The sequence below is a fragment of the Quercus robur genome, chromosome 2 (assembly GCF_932294415.1).
Source record: "Quercus robur chromosome 2, dhQueRobu3.1, whole genome shotgun sequence".
Lineage (NCBI taxonomy): Eukaryota > Viridiplantae > Streptophyta > Magnoliopsida > Fagales > Fagaceae > Quercus > Quercus robur.
Window position 1 is genome coordinate 70,723,980 of NC_065535.1, and position 18,184 is coordinate 70,742,163.

An 18,184-nucleotide genomic window follows, 5' to 3' on the forward strand; every position below is an offset into this window, starting at 1 on the left:
AATAAATGACTTAAAGGAAAATTATCTTTAATCAACATAAAAAGTATAGTTTATTTTAAGAGATTGTTTTCTACTAATTTTTTTTTGAAAGAAAACTATATCTCACAATAAATTTAATAAGAGAAGTTATGAGATTATTTTTCAAATTCATTTAAAATTGCTATCAAACATAAGAAGACGAGATAATTTTATAGAAAATATTTTTTAAAAAATGACTTATTTTCTTTAAAACATTATTGTTAAAACAAATGGCGTGTAATAGTTTTTAAACTTAACTGTTTATTCAATTTTAGTGAATACTGGTTACCGGTAAGACCGGTTAGCATATATATCCAAAAACAATAGAAATTTTGATCTTCCCTCTCGCTGTTCTCCCAAATCCCAGGGACGACTTCTCAAAAAAAAAAAAAAAAAATCATCTTCTCTCTCGCGTTCTCAGGTGTGTGACTTGCGCTCTTTCTGAGGAAATTGCTGCTGCTTCTTCTCTCTTGCTTGCTCCTTGTCCGTCAGTTGAGTTTACTCTCCAGTGAAGGTTAGGATCAAAACAAAACCCTAAATTTCACTCACGTTTGTTTTTTTTTTTTTTTTTTTTTCTTCAGAGAAACCCATTTGAATAAGTATTTTTGTTTTTATTTCAAATGGTTGTTGATTGCATATCTCTCTATTTGCGTTGCTCTTGGTTTGTTTTGTTTCCTCTTTCTCTTTCATTAGTTTTATTTATTTCAAAGCAATTGATTGCATATCTCTATCTGTAGAATATGGGTGTTGGGACCTTGTGGAAAAAATCTGTAGCTATTACCATTCAATATGCTTTTATTTTGGTGGGTTAATTTTGAAAACTATCCTTACTGGATAGAACTGAATACCTTGATAAAAAAAATCTACCCCATTTATCAGTTATTACTAAGAACCTACCCTCCTAATCCAGGGGTGTAATTAGAGACAAATCCTTTATGGATGGGTTTATTAAATAAGTTCAAAATTCTTTGCTTATTAAGTTCTGTGTATTGCTTCTGTAAATATTGAGTCCAAACGCTTATAACATGTTCTTTTAAAAATAATTACTAAATTTAACAACTCAGCTTATCAGTATGAATAATATTTGCTCTTTGTTTCCTTTTCGGTGTCATCTTGGACCAACACTTGGGCTTAATAAAAGGTCCAATGGCAGCAACATTCCTCCAAATTTTCAAAAAAAAAAAAAAAAAACCCATATCCTGATAATTCCCATGCTGTGAATAGAAGACCCGACCCGACCCAAATCAAAGAAAAATAGAGCACCCTGATTTAATGAAACCCCAACCTGCGAATCCCAAGTCTGTAGTCTCCGTTGCAGGTATGTGTTTTTGTGTGTTGAACTACTTTTTGCTTTGGTTTGCTGTGAAAAATTATGTAGAAAAGAGAGTATTAGAATATTTTGGTTGGATAGTTGGAATCATTGAAATGAAACTTTTCACAAACATTGCATCAAGTAATAGCAACTGTGAGTTATTATGTGGCTTGAATACACTTAACATTGATAAAGAGAGGTGAATATATCTAATACTGTTCTAAAAGTGTGAAAAAACATTCATGTTTAGTGTTTATTTTTTCTAGATTGTCACCTTAAAATTAGCTTCTTGGAGATTTGATTCTCACTTGAAAGTGAAACAGTATTGTTGGGCGGCTACCCTTTAGGTTCAATATGTTGGGTCTTGTTGCTGTACGGCCAGATTCGTTGGTTTACTTACATCTTTCTTTAATAATGTGTTGTCATAAAATGATAGTTGTTTTGCTAATTAATCACTTCCTGAATTTTTTGATGAATTGTGTTACAAAATATGGTATATCACTTTATGTAGTATAAATGTGGTGATGTAGGTTATAAAAATTACACTAAATTGAAGCAAAACTTTGTTCTTATGGATAATTTCATAATTATATTGGTTATTCAACATACAATGTCATCACCAATGTTTTTATTTATTTTTAATGAAAAGTAGGATCTTACTGTCTTTGATCTGATATGAGGAATAGGACGTGGCAGTCTATATGCTATTAGATTCTGAAAATAAGATTTGAAGCATGAAGTTGACATAATGGACAGATTTTGAAATGGAAAAACAAATTTCAGTATTGTGAGTGCTGCTTGAATGGTGTCTTTTGGCTTTGTTTAGTCATCAAAAACTCCAAAATTGATTTCCATTGCTAAGTTAAAAACTAATATAAAATCCACTACTCCTTTATGTTTACGATGCAGTTTCAGAAACTCTAATCATCCAAAGTGGTTTTGGCTTTCTGCTCATATGTTTGACAAAATTCCTTAGAGAACACAAAGTATAATACGGGGGAAGATAAAGAGAGGCCAACAAAGCACAGAATCTTCACATAACAATCTAGATGTCAATGGAGTCCTTGTCCATCCTTCCTCAAATTACCATTACAAGGTATATTTCTATTCCTATTTTTCTTTCTTGTCGATCTCTTTATTTAAGCAACAAAAAGTTTCTCATTTGCTTTTGGTCTGGATGCAATCGAAGGTCCTTAGTAAGTGAAAAAACTAGAACTAGAACTCCCTTTAAGCGGACACCACCTAAGTTTCTAGAACTGCCTAGAGGTCCCTCAGAAAGCAAATATTTGTTTAGAAGAAGGCTATGTTTAAGCAATGGAAATGGTGAAATCAGAAGAATTCCACATGCGCTTGGTGATAGAGATGGCGTGATCATTGTCGACCATGGATCGCGGCGCAAGGAATCAAATCTCATGCTGAGTTGAGTAAGCTCTAAACTTAGTTCCTCAAAGTTTTGGTATTTTTGATTTTTCGAGTTTTTATTTTTATAGTGAGTCTGAATGTTTGGCTTAACTTATTTATCTTAGAAAAATGAATGTGTGTTTAGCTTATTTTATTGTTGATGAGCTCATTGTTTTTCCTTTATATGAATTTTCAGATGAGTTTGTGGCCATGTTTAGAGAGAAAACTGGGTACCCAATTGTAGAGCCTGCTCATATGGTAATTGTTGTTCTTGTTGATTTTTCCTGTTTGAACATTATATAGTTACTCAACTCCGCTAGTGTTAGTTAAAGTTTAGTCACTTGTCATGAATGGATCCTGTCTGTGAGGATCCATATCAGGCCCCATAATTTTGGGACTAAGGCTATGTTTTTGTCGTTGAACACTATGTTTTACGCATTCGTTGATTCCTTCTATAATTTAGGTTTGTCATAAGTAAACAATTTAGGTTTGTCATAAGTAAACAGAGGCTTCTCATGATTAATCTATTGAGGATCCACAGTTGACCCCCAAAAATTTTGGATTAAGAATTTGTTGTTGTTGTATAAGTAAACATTGGGTTCGCCTACAATTTCACTGTCATAAGCTCATTTCTCATTTGATTGCCAATTTGCTCTTTGTCAGCTAGATATAGATGCAGTCTGATTTAAATGGATTCTAAGTGAACCTTTTTATTTCTCTTTTGTTTATATAATAACTCTTATCATCATAGAGCAGGTTGATCAGTACTGCCTTGATGATTTATGTTAGTTTTTAGTGCATGTAGCGCTGCTGCTTGGTTTTCTTGCCTTTTTGGGTGGACATCATACTATGTTGCTTTTGTCATGGTTTTATTTCTGCGCGAACAGCTTCTCATTTATTGAAATATCTTTGATATGGGTAGGAGCTGGCAGAACCATCAATAAGAGATGCATTTGTTTCTTGCATTCAACAAGGTGCAGATCGTGTGATTGTAAGCCCATTTTTTCTCTTCCCTGGACGACACTGGCATCAGGTAGCTTGGCTTACTTTCCTCTGGTGCCTTGATTATAGATATACTGTACAGAATTGGTGACTAGATTGATTTTTTTTTTTTTTTTTTAAATAAAAATGCTTTGTGTCACTTTACAGGATATTCCTTCCTTAGCTGCTGAAGCTGCAAAAGAACACCCTGATGTGTCTTATATCATTACTGCACCTCTTGGTCTGCATGATCTACTTGTGGTATAAAATTTTATCCTTTTCCTTCTATTGGGCCAACATCCAAATGAATGTCTCTAAAGCTTTGCCAAAAGCTTAAATTATGCTTAACTTTCTGATTGGGCTATGTGCTCTAATTTTATAGTGCTTGCTAGTTTTTTAATCTTCACACCATTTATATTTTGCAAAATGTTCCTCATTATTGCTCTTTGTGGGGGTGGGGTGATTTGAACTCAAGTTCTCCCCATGGAGTGATCTGGGAAATGCCATTGAACTACAAGTCTCTTGGCCACCCCAGCCACCTATGTACATTTAACATGCTTTTCCCTTTCTTCACAAGTGGTACTGTTATATAATAATCTTGATTTATTAAATTAAAACTAGAACCCATTTGGGGCCAATCTGGAGTAACCGAGTAACCCCTGCTTTAAGATTTTACTAATATTTAGATGGAAAGGCATATGTATCCTTCTTAACTCTGATGGTCAAATATTGCAGGATGTTGTTAATGATAGGATCAAACACTGTTTAAACCATGTAGCAGGAGATGCTGACGAGTGTGCAGCTTGTGCTGGTACAAGCAAGTGCAGGCTATATTAATTTAGAAATTTACATATTATGAAAATGTCTTACTGTAAGAGGCTATTTCACTGTGAAATCTGATGGAAGCATCTTGCAATTGAATATATATGGGTTATGCAATAGTGTTGTGGCCATGAATTTAAAGGATGCACAATAAGGTAAATGGAAGCTTTTATGAAGCCTTATATGCATTGATGTTGCCTGCTGTCAAAGGAAGACCAAAGACATGTTGCATCCAGTTTTTCCAATCTGCAGTTCCTCGAAATTAATGTGATCTGATTGTTTGTGTCAACTGAGTTTGGTACACTCTGGTGAGACCAAATGGAAAGAAATGTTTTAATGTTGTTGTGATTCTTTTGTGAAGACATCCTAAACCACCATGGGAGAATTTGGTGGTGTTAGACATGAAATCTATTTGCTTAATTTTTTAGCTGAAATGAAAGTTGTGTTAGTGGTGCTGATCTGGATGGAACTCATGTAGGCAAGTCTTGTTAATTTTGTTTATTATTTAATGTGCAATGACACTACATAGTAGCTGTTATTGAAGTATTGTCACTATAATGATAGATCTAAAAATATTCAATTTTTTTTTTTAAAATAAACGTAAGCTGTAATCAGCGCCTTATGTAATTTCTGATCTCAATTTGGTCTCTGTACATCTTGTGCTATAACTCTGTAGTTGTTACATTATCTATGATTGACATCTAAAGGCTCCTTCTGGGGATTATGTAATCAAATATCATGTTCCTAGCTTTGCACATCTAGTCTCTGCTCAACATGTTTGAGCTGAAAATTTCTTTCATCCAATTCCAAATTCTTGACAATCTCTCCTCCTCTAATTTTCTGCTGGCATTAGCCCGAGCCTCAGCTTGAGCTGGGGTTTCTTCTTCCCTTGTTGTTCGAGCTGCAAGTTAGAGCTCAATTAGTTCAAAACATGGTAAACTCAAAAGATAATAGAGCAATTGTATTGTTTACTTTTGCAATGAATTGTAATGCATCTGATGAGCCAGGTAATGTGGTAAAGTTATTATGATTACTTTGATGGTGTTCCATGGCATCCTGCTGTTTCAGCTGCTTGGTGAAGGACTTAGCTGCCATGAAAACGTTTGCTGGTCTTTCCCAGCCTCCTCCAAATACGCCATACCCTTCCTTTGGCTGGGGCTGAATCAGGAACTCGAGTGCTGGCAATTCCTCCCTATCCACCCAATGGATGCAGTTCACAGGGCATGATTCAACTGAAACCTGTAAGTTTCCAAGTCACCTGTTGGTTGTCTACTCAATGTAATGGGTTTAACCCTCATAGCAGAATTTAGATCATGATATGAAAGGTTCTTTACCTCAATCTTTTCTTCGTCATCTCCATATTGAACTTTGACTCTTGCACACGCGAGTGCTTCATCCATTACGAATGTGCTACATGCATGATGCACACATTCTCTGCACCCTGTCAAAAATCCAATTGCACAGGTAGAATAATGGCTTGCTGTATACTATGTCTTACTATACCTTATCACTAGTTGCCTATCAAAGCTTCTGTGGTGAAGAGAAATGTAGGAAAAAATTCTTGATTGGATAGTTATGATAGAAAAAAAAAAGAAAAAAAAAAAAAGCAGGATTTTGTGTAGGGAAATGACCTATGCATGCATTCTCATCCACAAATAGAGCTTGGGGTCTCAAGGGCCCTTTCCATGCGCTATAAGCTAAGCCGGAGTAGGTTGTTGTCCCATTTCGTACTCTCATTTGACCAATGGAAGCATCATACTGCCTCCTCAGATCCTCTTTCATCAGCACCTTATAGGCCTCATTCAGCATTAGAGTATGCTCATGACCCTATTTGAAGATATGGGTTTGAAAACAGATTATAATTCTCTCAACAAAAATTGGGAATTTGCCACTATGGTTCTATGATCTATATAGAGTCTAGACTGGAGAATTGAGAATTTTTTTTTTGAAATAAAATACCTCTTGGCCTGCAATATCTGGGTGATACTTCTTTTGCAACTTCCTGTAAGCTTCTTTGATTTCTTGTGCATTTGATTCAACAGAAACTCCAAGCAAATCATAGTAATTCTTCTCTGCTCTTACTCTCCCTTCTGCCCTTCTGTTATAACATCTGATTACAGTGCTTCTCTGCCTCCATCTTTCAAAACCATTAAATAGGAGTCTTATTGACACCATATAAAGAAACCAAGAGAGAGATGGGAACCAAATTAAAATTAATTGTTTCTTTTCTTTTTCTTTTTTTATTCTTTTTATATTTTTGGAGGTGGGGTTTGTTAATTTGTTCAATATCAATATGCCATGATGCCAAATATAAGCTCAAGTTGATATGAGTATGTAATTTCATCGAAACCAATAGATAAAATTCCAAGTTTTTTCTAAGAAAGCTTCTTATTCCACAACCAAAACACTCTTCACCATTACATAAACTCCAATTTGTGAGATATTTTAACACTTACCAAAGGGTTCTATAAAATTAGTATTACACATAAGATCTAATTATATATAATAGATTACCTTGACATGGACTTGTTTGTATCAAAATGGCCTTGCGCTTTGGAAGCTATTGGCACAGAAATCTGGCAAATTGAACCTACAGAGACTGGCATATTTCTTGATGATTTTTTTGGGTTCTGTGAGTTGCCAAAAGTTTAGTCCTCGGAAGCTACTTTCAGCCTAATTTGAACCTCTTCATAGATATTTTTCCATGCATCCTGGAAATGGAAGATATTTTCTTGACGTCTTTTTCCTCTTTTTGATCCAATGACCAATTAGATCTTCCCATATCAGCAGACAAAAGGTCCGGGACCCACTTTAAGAATCCGTGCCACTTCAACGACGCCGTTTGAAGAAATAGCAAAATAACTGAGATAGGCTGGCTAGTTGGATAATGGATAATCCTTAACCGGCTGCGTAGCCTTTAAATCTACCACCATATATTAAAACAATAGCATTTGATCTTTACATCCTTTTTTTCAGTCTAAATGGGGAACATAGTTTATACTTTATTTTATACTTGTCTTAAGAGGAACTAAGGAAGTTCTATGCTTGACATCCCACAAAAGATATGGTATTACAAAAGTTGAAGGCTCATTATTTATGTGGTGAAGTTATTTTTGGCCCTTCCCCATAGCCAGAGGATGTTAGTTGGTTTGTACAAAAGTTATTATTATTATTATTTTTTATTAAATAATTGGAATCTCAATTTTGTTAGACTAATCTACTCTTTGTTCATAAGATGACTTAAAAAATCCCATGAATCCATAATATAATGGATGGATTTTAGGACATCTGAATTTATGGCACGTTTTTCAAGTTCATTGAACCTATCACCTGAACTATCTCAGAAGAAACAAAAATTAGTTTTTTGGTAGAACATATTTAATCTTGATCCATTAGTCTTGACTGAGTAGGTTCCTATAATTAGAAACAAATATAGATAGCAATGATGACATCATTAACTCATCATAAAAATATTGATGAACAAAAACAACTCCACCCACTTGCCTTTCAATTTTTGTTATTCTTATCTAGTCTATCTCTCCTATTTGATAAAATATGGTATTATTATATTTTAACTATCCTATTTTTTTCATCTGTCCTCCTAAAATAAGTAAAATAATTTTTTAAAAATAAAATTATGAATTTTAAGATTTTAAACTTATTAATATATAATAGCTAATTATTTTCTATTTTTCTATGTATACATTTTAAAAGGTTATATAAATTGAAAAAAAAAAAGCATCTCATTAGACATTTTTAAGTACACTTTTTTTGTTTTCTCAAAAAAAAAAAAAGTACACTTTTTTTAATCATTTTTTCCCTTGGAAATATTATTTTAATAATAATTATTTATATTTATATTATTTTGAATATTTGGGGACTTAGTTAGTTAGTTTTTTTTTTTTTTTTTTAAATAATGTTTTCAAAACATGTTTTTCACATTTAAAATTGTATTTTCAAAACATATGGCTTTAACACTTGAAAAAAGAGAGACTAAATATTACTTACATCATCTAAATTTAGACTTAATTTTAAATTGATAATTTATTTATGAAGACTTATAATTTACACCCTTAATTAAGCTAACATTAATCATATTATCAAGCGTATTTGGTTTGGAAGAGTGGTCTAAACTCCCAATTTATTAGATGCTTAGTAAGATATGAATTTATTTTTCAACACTATATCAAACTTACTGTCAAGCCATAAATAATTCTAGGTTTAACTTGTATTTTTATCGAATCCATTTATTCACAAGTTTGTTTATGAACAATTTTATTTTATTTTATTTTTTTTACTTGGGTTCAACTTGTTTAATAAATAAACTTAAAACTAAAGCTCCACTTATTGAAAAAAAAAAAAGAGTTTCTTATTTATTTAAATCTAAGTCCACTTATTGAAAAAAAAAAAAAGAGTTTCTTATTTATTTAAATCTAAGTTATTTATAAATAACTTGATTCATCTACAACCCTATTGATATCATTGTAACAGTTAACAATTTAAAAGTTCTTCGACCAATTTAACCTAAAATTAAAATAAATAAAAAAATTTTATGGGATTTTGTGAATTTCATTTTAATCTAAAATTAAAAAAAAGAAATGTTTGATGGGATTTTGGGAAAAGGCAAAAAAAAAAATTAAAAAAAAGTTTTTATGGGATTTTGGAAAGACAAAACGACGGCGGTTCCCATGTTTTGCTTAAGGTAGATTCGCTTCCATGGTCCGAAAGATCCATTTCCGAGCTTGTGTTCAACTTTAGTCTTCACAGGCAGAAATGATGATCACAATAACAACACAGTGAAAAAATGGCGTACACAATCAAATTTCTTCATCCAATTAGACAATCTCTCACTGCAATAACCTCTTCTTCTCCACCAATCTCTCATTCTAGAAAGTTCTGTAAGCCCCTCTCTCTGTGTTTGAGTTTTCACAAGCAAAAGTTTGAATTTATTTATTTTTTCTTATATTCTTTGTGTGCCATATTTCTTGTATAGTCTATGCCAAATTTGAGCCTTTGAAGATGTCAATAAAGGGCCTTGAACCTGTTCTTCGCAACTATGCCTCAACATTTCATTCTAAATTATATACACAAAGAAAATATTTCTGCTTTTCAGGTAAGAAACTCTTACTGTGGTTCTGTTTAGATGTTAATTTGTTTCATTAATGCAAAATCTTGAGGTTCTGTATCTGGGTTTTTCATTTTGAAGGCTTAGGCTTTGCATAATTAACAATTTGCTACGTTATGTAGATGTTTGAAATTGAGCTTAAACATGGGTGTGTTGCTAATATAAGTTTTTTTTAGTTGAAATTACCATGTTTACAATCTGAAAGGTGATTTTTTTTGGGTATAATATAGTTCCCATCATGTTTAGCTTTTGTTTTTGTGCTGTTAGATAATGCTTGTGTTTGTGCCTGGATAATAGAACTTGTAACTTATGCTAGAGTATTCTGTTTCATTCTATTGAGTATATAAGTTTGATTTCCTTGTTTTCCAATGAAATGTGATATAGTGTACGCCCACTTGAAAGAATTGCTAAGCATATAACTATTTGGTAAGTTACACACACCCAATGGGTTTTGAACGCTCAACCTCACCCTCCACCTAACTCTTGCAAGAGGAGAAGGTGCCAATTGAGCTAGAGCTCATTAGCTGGGAAGGGAGTTTCTTTTAAAGTAAATGGTTTTACAATATGAGATTGTCATGTGGTATCATTGTTAGTCCATCCATTTAGTGTGGTGCTGTTATTTTTTCTGATAAGTAAAAAATTACATTCCAAAAAACAAACTATTTCATTAACAATACAAAGCGCAAGATAGTCTAAAGAATTGTATCTTAAGAATTACAAATAAAGGATATTGGATCAGCAAAGTCATCGATAAAATCACTGGTGCTAAAACCTAGAGTAGTGGACCATTTACTGAGTAATCTAAGAACTGAAAGCCTTAACTCCTCTACGAACGTTCCATATTTTTGATGGTATGAGAATTCCACTCATGCCACAAAAGCCACAACAAACACAAAGGAGCTAAATTCCACATAGCAGACAAGCATTTACCGAACCAATTCCTCCACCCAACCAGTAAATCAAATACTCTATGTGTCATCACTCAATTGACTCCAAAAAGATAAAATACATAGCCCCCAAAATGAAAAGGCAAAATTACAATGAAGTAACAAATTATCCATTGACTCCCCACTACACCTACATGAACAGCACCAGTCTGCTAGTGTGATTCTTCTCTTTCTAAGATTATCTTTCGTCAAAATCTTCCCCCATGCTGCTGCCCTCCCCCCCACCCCTCTCACCCTCACAAAAACGCACACAAAACTGCCCACTTTAGTGTGGTGCTATTATGTAAATCTAGTGTATAAATGCTATACCATTAAGAGTTGTAATATAATTACTTTATGGGACTTCTACTTTGCTTATTAACTTATGTTGAAGTTGTAAATTTTTAAGCTTTTTATGTCCTTACTAATGCAATGTATGCCTCATTATTTTATTTGTTTAATATGCAACCAATGCTATTTGTAATATGGTTTTCGTGATGAGATTCTTCAGGGAGTAAATTAAGTATTGGAAGCATTTTTGGTGTGTCCATTGTACTTGGATCAAAAAGTTTTTGGCCTCGTATTGCTTATGCTATGGATGGTGAGCAAAATATGTCAGCTAGTATTGTGGGAGTTTTTGTGTGAATTTAAAGTACCTGTATGTAAAGTCCATGCTTTAAATCTCAAATTGTCAACTATCCAGGTCATGATATTTTACTAGATGATCGCCACTTCTTGGATGATTCTGATGCGGAAGAAGATCCACAACCGTTCTGGATGTATGCCAGGAAATTCTGGCTGCCAGTTTTTTTCTTTCTTACTGTTTTGACGAACTTGGATCACCCTATTGCACTAATCACAATTGAAGTTATTTTATTCCTCCTCAGCACAAAGCCCAGTCCTCTCTCAGTATATGTTTTTGTTGATCAGGTGAGGATGCATTCTATTGGGGAGAGACCCAATTGAGTGGTTGATATTACATATAGGGAATCACTTGACCCAAAAGTTTAAACCTATGGGTTTGGGCCCAACTATGCTTTATTAACCACTCACCCTTATCATTAGTATTCAATATGAGATTTCACTCACACATATATACCCAACACATTCCACTTTACTTTGTTGCATTTATTGATTGAGACTTAAGAAAAAGTAATAAGGGAGTTTCAGTCTAATCCGTTATGACATGCACAAACTAGTAGTTATTGTGAGGCAATCTATCCCCTGGTGTTTAATACTATAACTCGGTTGAAAAAAATGTGGATTTTTCAAACAGCTGAATAACTTACATGATCATGTTGAACATCATATGAAAAGATATCTTTGAATCAATATATGCTTGTCCCATAGGATGTATATTTTCAAATACAAAGATAAAAAATTACTGCTATATAGATTCTATGAATGACTATTCCTCTGTAAGCTCTTGACTCCAAACTTTACATGTTGCAGCTATGTCAACAATCTGTGCGCCAAGAACCTCACTTGTATAAAGTTAAGGTGTGATCAGTTTTCATTATATTTCTTTTAATACTTGCTGCATTACATGTCTCACAGCCTGGATCTTTAGTTTATATGGTATGTAAATGTTATTTAGGGAGTTCATTATACAGCACCTAGTGTCAGGTTTTTTAGACACTAGGGATTGTTTAGTTTAACTGCAAGTTCAACTTCGTAATTGAGGGTAGTTGGCTCCACCAATGAAAACACCAATTCATATGCCCAATTGATGATAGTGTATTTCCCAGCTGGCCATGAGAGACGACCACATAATGTACTTATAAGGAAAGAGAGGGAAAAAAAATACTACCACATGATTTGTTTCCTAAAATTTCTATTTCCGATGCTTGTCTTGCAGCGGTTTCTTATAGCCACTTGTGTATTCATTGCATACCTATATCTCACCTGTCACTATCGGCATATAATCTGATCATCTGCCAGTTTGTCCAGGGCAATCATTCATGGAATCTTATTCAAATTGACATGTCAATCAGTTGCATGCACTCCAGTCCATTACAATTTACGATGGAATTCAATAATTGAAAATAGTATGGAGCAAACAAATTATTAGCTCAGGATAAAAATAAGGGGGTTCAACTTAAGTCTCATTTGGGTGTCTTGAATTTAGGTCTTAGTAAAGTACTGCCCTTACATAGGTTGCTTTTACCTACATGTAACAATTGGTGGTGGTCTTTTGCTTTGCAGTCATTATATGCCAAAAAGGTTGAAGTACAAGACTATAAGCTTCTCTGCCTTGCTAAAGTTGAACTAAAAGAAGAAACGATCTCTTTGGTTGGAATTCTAGGTGGCTGGTGGACTTTGCCAACAATTTTTATCAGGGTACTTTTTCTTTTATTAGAAATGGAGCTTTGAAGCATTATTCAGAAAACAACTAAAAAGGTAATTTAACTATGGTTAAATTTATCTGCTTCTGTACGCAAGTAATAATCTTTAGCTTTAGGGTAGTTCCATCGAATGAAAGACATCCTTTGTTACTCCTTCCTTCTATATATCTTTAGAAGACTTTTGTTTTTCATTTTTAGTCAAGTTAATAGATGGAAAATGCAAATATCTTGTAGGAAACTTCTAATGAAAGATAGCAAAACAATGGTCACTCTCTGTACCGGAATTGTAACATGAGTTAGGGGCTTAAAGTTTGGACCAATGATATCGTTCGAGTAAAACTTAGGTACAGCTACTTAGATACTGTACTTTAGGTTCCCCAATTAAATTCAACCATATGGGATCAATGAACCACATGGTAGAATTTAATTATCCTTGAAAAACATAACAACACTTTTTTCATTATATTGGTCAATACGACCATACAATTGAATTCAATTAAGGAACTCTAGGTGTAGCACCCATATCCTTGCATTTGCCATGATGCAATCTCTGAATGAACTTTTCTGGAAATATTTTGTTTTTTTTCCTTCCACTGCAGTTGGTTTTGATTCCTTACTCATGGTTCACTTTTGTCTGTGTGTGTGAATTCAGAAGTAAGAATAAAGCTAAATATTTAGGTGCATGATAAGTCATTGAAAATTGAGGACATTTGATGGACATTATTGTCAATAAAGTTCACTAATTTGTTTCCTTCTCTAGGGGTGTTGAATCTTCCAGAATTCCTATTCAAAGATCAAGAGTAGCTCACAATTTTTCATGAAGTCATCATCATACGGCCTAGCATCAATATTCTTATTGAGAGAGGGAGCTGCGCTATAGAGTTTGACACGGAATGATAATTTGTCCCATTGCATATACCATAATTCAGTTGTGATAGCGCAATTACCGACTTGCATAATTCATAGTTGATTCTAAATGAAGAGAGAGGAATAGGAACACGTGTACAGGTTATTTTTGGACCAATGAATCAATGATACCCTTTGCATCAGCCATGACGCAATTTATGAATTAACTGTTTCGTAAACACTTGTTTTTGTTCTCTGTTTCTTTACCCCTTCTGTCGTAGACTTTGATATTATCCACAGTTCTTCACAGTTGATACCAATAGAAGCTCATAATTCTCACTTGACATGGAAGTTCTTCACCGTTGATTCCAATAGAAGCTCATAGTGCCCAAATTGACATGGAAGTAAAATTTTCACATAGGTAACTCTATACTATTTAATAAAAGTTGTATTTTTTTCCCTTTTAATAAGAGATAGTATTTTTGTTGGATTGAAACTGCATAACAGAGTACAAAAAAGTTTGATATAAAAGCTGCAGTTAGACACTTAGACTGACCCACAGGCTATGCAGCTTTAAACAAAATACATGGTGGAAACCTTTAAAAAACACGTAGCCCGCCATGCATGTTATTCAAGGCACCTGTATGGCTGTATCTCCTCCCTGCTTCTGGATAAAAGTTGGGTGAGCAACTAAATGTTGGCTTCCTGTAATAAGAGTTGGATTTTAATGGCTTCCTACGATAAAACTTGGATTTCAAAAGTGACAAAGTTTAAGTTTAATCTCCTCCAACTTATTACAAACCATCCAAATGAATTACTTAAATAAGTCACGTAATTCATTAAATAGGCGATGTGACTAAAAATACATGTAAGTGGTTTTAATGTCACGGGTTGGAATTGGAGGAGAACTTTTTCCTGAAGAAGTTGTGGTATGGTTATTACAAGTGAATACCCTCTCCTTATGGTGGTTTAATCAATCGTCAAATGGTGAGTTGGATGAATTTTTTGGATGAATTTTCGGATGAATTTTCCTCAAACTAGTTTAGAGGAAAGTTTTTTCTGAAAGTAAGGGTTGTGACAAGGGAATATCTCCTTATCAAGAGTATATGGCAAATGTAAAAACAAAAATGGTCTGGTTAGGGAGTATTCCATTACTATTAGCGATTTCTTCAACCGTAAACATCATTTCACATGGTCTAAGAATTTACTTTCGTTCCTATATAAGCAATTTAAGTTGACAATCCTATTTGTCATAATTACATTAATGTCGTCAGTGGCTTAAAAAGATGAATTATTCTGTGCCACTTTACCAACTTGATGATCAAGGAACGAACTACTGGCTTAAACAATTGAAACCCATACTGATTTTTCTCCCCTACCGATACATTATTCAAGCAGATGATAATCCTCAATAGCTTTCTCGAGATCAAAGGACGGACCACAAAGCATACCACCCCATTGAGGGAAGTAAATTAGTGTGATTGGAAGTGTACACACGATCATCATCATACCCATTAGAGAAATGCTAGTTTGCTTTGAGAATTTAGAGCCTGAAAACAATAATAGCTGTGTCACCACTGCCCCCACAGTCCCTCCGCTCCCTGTCATCCCTGATATGACTCCTAGTGACCTGCAAAACCACATATTATCAAACTATTGCATCACCGCTAATTATTGTTATATACCCTAAGTTATATAATTATTGTTACATACCTTAAGTTATACATTGTCATACACATTCTAAAGAAAATCGTATTATTTGTTTAAGTTATAACCATGAAATGGTGAAATTATTGAGTGTTTTGAACTATGTCATATGTACTTATTAGGTCCGTCTGGTTAAATATTTTGGAAGATTAAAAGAGGGTTTTTAAAACTCAAAATTTTATTTTGTAATCACAATTTTTTATAGGTTTTTTTACAAACATTCATTTTAAATCCAAAACACAGTTTTCTAACTGTTTATTTATACATACACAGTTATATAACTATCACACCTCTTTTGTCGACAAAGCTAAATATGATTTTTGTGTCGACAAAGCTAAATATGATATTTAAAAAGAAAAAGAAGAGGAGGTGCAATGATTAATACAAAACAAAAGTCATGAAAATTCTCATTCACGTTAGACACACACACATATATATATATATATTTGGTAAAAACATTAGACATATATAGACAAACAAAAAGTGACATAGGTCCTCGTATCTTAATCTAACACATAGGGCCAGCATTATTGGGGCGTGAGTGGAGCCCATAGAAATAATGGCCCATGACTTGCCGTCATCTACCTACTCGACATGTCACAGTCTATTTTTTTTAACCTACCACGTAACGACATAGATTTGTTCTATGAATTTTGTATTCGAAAGAGACAGTGATAAATTGAATTGGTTACTTTTCTTTCACTAGATATTTCTTAAGATTTATTTGGGTTAGCATCAATTCAGACATGTTACTATTGTAGTGATGTAGGCCATAAATTGTGTTAAAACTAAAATTTATTTTTTTTCCATTAGTTATATTGATTTTGTCTGCATGATTTTGGCTGCACTTTTCTTCTTAGAAATCTAGTAATTCAACCTAAAATAAGTTATATTTTTATTAATACTAGATTAAAGTGTTTGAAAGATATGCAATTTACACATTTCACTAGAACAATTTTTGAAATTTTAGGAATTAAATTGACATCATCATTGTTAAGAGACACAATTTAATCTCAAAGCATATTCTCATCGATTTACTTTGTTTGATTATAAGTCAAGACAAAAGTGTAACTATACCTAAAAAGATGCGAGACTTTAAAAAAAGTTCTTCTTTTACTTTGAAAATATGCTTATAAGCTAAACTACATAGCCACATAATTAGGAGCCAAAACAATAATGTATAATGAAAATAATGAGCAATAAGTTCATGAAAATACAATAGAGCTTTAATCGCATGCTGTGAAAATTGTTTGTCATGTTATATTTTTGATTTCTGTGTCATGGCCTATGGGAAACACAAATTTTTTCAACTGGCTACAAAAGCATGGAGTTTAATGATGACCAACTTACCTTTGGGAAACAAAAGGAACCACGCCAAACGTGAGGCCACTAGCCGCTTGGACAAACACAGAGAAGCCACACATCACAACAATGGAACCCCACAGAGAGTTGATTCGTCCGAGCAACACACACAACAAGCCAGCCACAGTTTGCACCACCCACAACCCCCACAACCTCCCTCTCATCCCAAACCTCTTACCCATCTTATCAGAAATCACTCCTCCTATTGGTCTCGAAAATAGATTAGCCATTCCAAAACTAGCTGCTATAGTCCCAGCTAATTGAAGATCCACATCAAACCTATCATAGAAATATTGTGCTATAACATTATCAGTTGTCAACTCTACTCCAAAACAATACCCATATGTTAGTGCTAAAATCCACCCTCTATAATTCCTTAATCCACGAAAAAGAATCCTGAGTAAATTCTCTTCCTGGGTTTGTTTTGTGTATTGAGTACGACATTTTTTATAGTTACCGGTAGGGAAGTCCTGGCCATATACTAACACCATTATAGCTGTTATTACTTGAAATGTAGCAGGTACTATAAAAATAACACGCCAAGCTGTAAAAGGTACTATGTTGAAATATTTTATAAGGATGTTGTATAGAAATGGCATGACTAATTGTGTTAAACCAGCACCCATGTTAGCCCAACCAGCTGCAACACCATTAGCAAGGCCAACAACGTTGGTAGAGAACATGGAGCTCATCCAAAACTGGTTGGCAACGAAGTTTGCTAAGGAGAAACCTAGAAGGAACCGAATGAGAATGAAGGACTGGGGTGATGAGACTAGACTTGTGGCAAGAACGATAGGTGCAGTGAGAAGAGAGAGGGTGGCTGAGGCAATACGTGGGCCTAATAGGTCACACACTGGCCCCATGGCGAGGCGAGAGAAGATTGAGCCGGCGAAGGAGGCTATTCCGGCGTGGCCTATATCGGCGTCGGTGAGGTTGAGGTCAGCACGGATGATGGGGAGGAGAGGTGGGAATTGAAAAAGTTGAGAAGAAGCATGAAAAGAGTGAAAGCCATGCAAGGTGGAAAGCTAGCATGTGAGGTTTGGATATTGAGAAAACTCGGAATTCGGTGGCTTTTTGGTTCTCATCTACTGGTAATGATGAGAAAGGAGGAGGTGGTGGTGGTGGCATTGTTGTTTGTGATTCCATGGAAGATTAATTAAAAAAGATTTGGAGGTGGATATTCAATATATGTTCGTGTTGTGAATAAATTTGGTGGCTACTATATAGAGTTTTTTTTTTTTTCTTCTTCTTTCTTAATACGCAACTAGTATGAGATGGAGGTTCATCTCAGTGAGGTTCTACTCGATTCAGAATTTTTTTTTATTTTTTATTTTTTATT

The 18,184-nt window shown here is 34.0% G+C and overlaps 4 protein-coding genes across 5 annotated transcripts; 2 read left to right on the forward strand and 2 right to left on the reverse strand.

Annotated features, from left to right (window-relative positions):
- The first annotated feature begins 356 nt into the window (after nt 1-356).
- On the forward strand, nt 357-4,994 carry LOC126714818 (sirohydrochlorin ferrochelatase, chloroplastic). The gene is made up of 7 exons (XM_050415191.1): nt 357-532; nt 2,240-2,426; nt 2,520-2,749; nt 2,928-2,989; nt 3,654-3,764; nt 3,881-3,973; nt 4,448-4,994. The coding sequence occupies exons 2-7, from the start codon at nt 2,380-2,382 to the stop codon at nt 4,547-4,549; spliced, it is 645 nt and encodes a 214-aa protein (XP_050271148.1). The 5' UTR covers nt 357-532; nt 2,240-2,379; the 3' UTR covers nt 4,550-4,994.
- Nucleotides 4,995-5,129: 135 nt separating this feature from the next.
- LOC126714817 (chaperone protein dnaJ C76, chloroplastic-like) lies at nt 5,130-7,216 on the reverse strand. Its single transcript, XM_050415190.1, has 7 exons — nt 7,049-7,216; nt 6,494-6,671; nt 6,166-6,361; nt 5,869-5,975; nt 5,569-5,773; nt 5,316-5,435; nt 5,130-5,280 (listed from the first exon to the last, which is right to left on the reverse strand). Coding segments are annotated over exons 1-7 (900 nt in total). The 5' UTR covers nt 7,141-7,216; the 3' UTR covers nt 5,130-5,278.
- A 1,988-nt stretch (nt 7,217-9,204) lies between these two features.
- On the forward strand, nt 9,205-14,015 carry LOC126714822 (uncharacterized). 2 transcript variants are annotated; one of them, XM_050415201.1, is made up of 7 exons: nt 9,205-9,432; nt 9,528-9,647; nt 11,097-11,186; nt 11,289-11,515; nt 12,038-12,085; nt 12,791-12,925; nt 13,691-14,015. In XM_050415201.1, exons 1-7 carry the CDS (start codon nt 9,339-9,341, stop codon nt 13,697-13,699), a joined length of 723 nt encoding a protein of 240 aa, XP_050271158.1. In that variant the 5' UTR covers nt 9,205-9,338; the 3' UTR covers nt 13,700-14,015. The 2 variants fall into 2 exon arrangements, with proteins under 2 accessions (XP_050271158.1, XP_050271157.1); XM_050415200.1 differs by having other exon boundaries at nt 9,206-9,432; nt 12,791-12,985.
- Nucleotides 14,016-14,952: 937 nt separating this feature from the next.
- LOC126714821 (high affinity nitrate transporter 2.7) lies at nt 14,953-18,184 on the reverse strand. Its single transcript, XM_050415199.1, is given in 3 exon segments — nt 14,953-15,406; nt 16,834-17,813; nt 17,815-18,184. Coding segments are annotated over 3 exon segments (1,401 nt in total). The 5' UTR covers nt 17,992-18,184; the 3' UTR covers nt 14,953-15,162.

Coding starts and splice junctions, on each gene's coding strand:
- LOC126714817 (XM_050415190.1), bottom strand. CDS start 7,140: ATGCCAGTCTCTGTAGGTTCAATTTGCCAGATTTCTGTGCCAATAGCT. Junction 5,976..6,165: donor GGATGAGAATGCATGCATAG/GTCATTTCCCTA, acceptor GATTTTTGACAG/GGTGCAGAGAATGTGTGCAT. Junction 5,774..5,868: donor ATGACGAAGAAAAGATTGAG/GTAAAGAACCTT, acceptor GGAAACTTACAG/GTTTCAGTTGAATCATGCCC.
- LOC126714818 (XM_050415191.1), top strand. CDS start 2,380: ATGTCAATGGAGTCCTTGTCCATCCTTCCTCAAATTACCATTACAAG. Junction 2,990..3,653: donor TTGTAGAGCCTGCTCATATG/GTAATTGTTGTT, acceptor TGATATGGGTAG/GAGCTGGCAGAACCATCAAT. Junction 3,765..3,880: donor CTGGACGACACTGGCATCAG/GTAGCTTGGCTT, acceptor GTCACTTTACAG/GATATTCCTTCCTTAGCTGC.
- LOC126714822 (XM_050415200.1), top strand. CDS start 9,339: ATGGCGTACACAATCAAATTTCTTCATCCAATTAGACAATCTCTCACT. Junction 9,433..9,527: donor CTCTCATTCTAGAAAGTTCT/GTAAGCCCCTCT, acceptor TTTCTTGTATAG/TCTATGCCAAATTTGAGCCT. Junction 11,187..11,288: donor TATTGCTTATGCTATGGATG/GTGAGCAAAATA, acceptor TCAACTATCCAG/GTCATGATATTTTACTAGAT.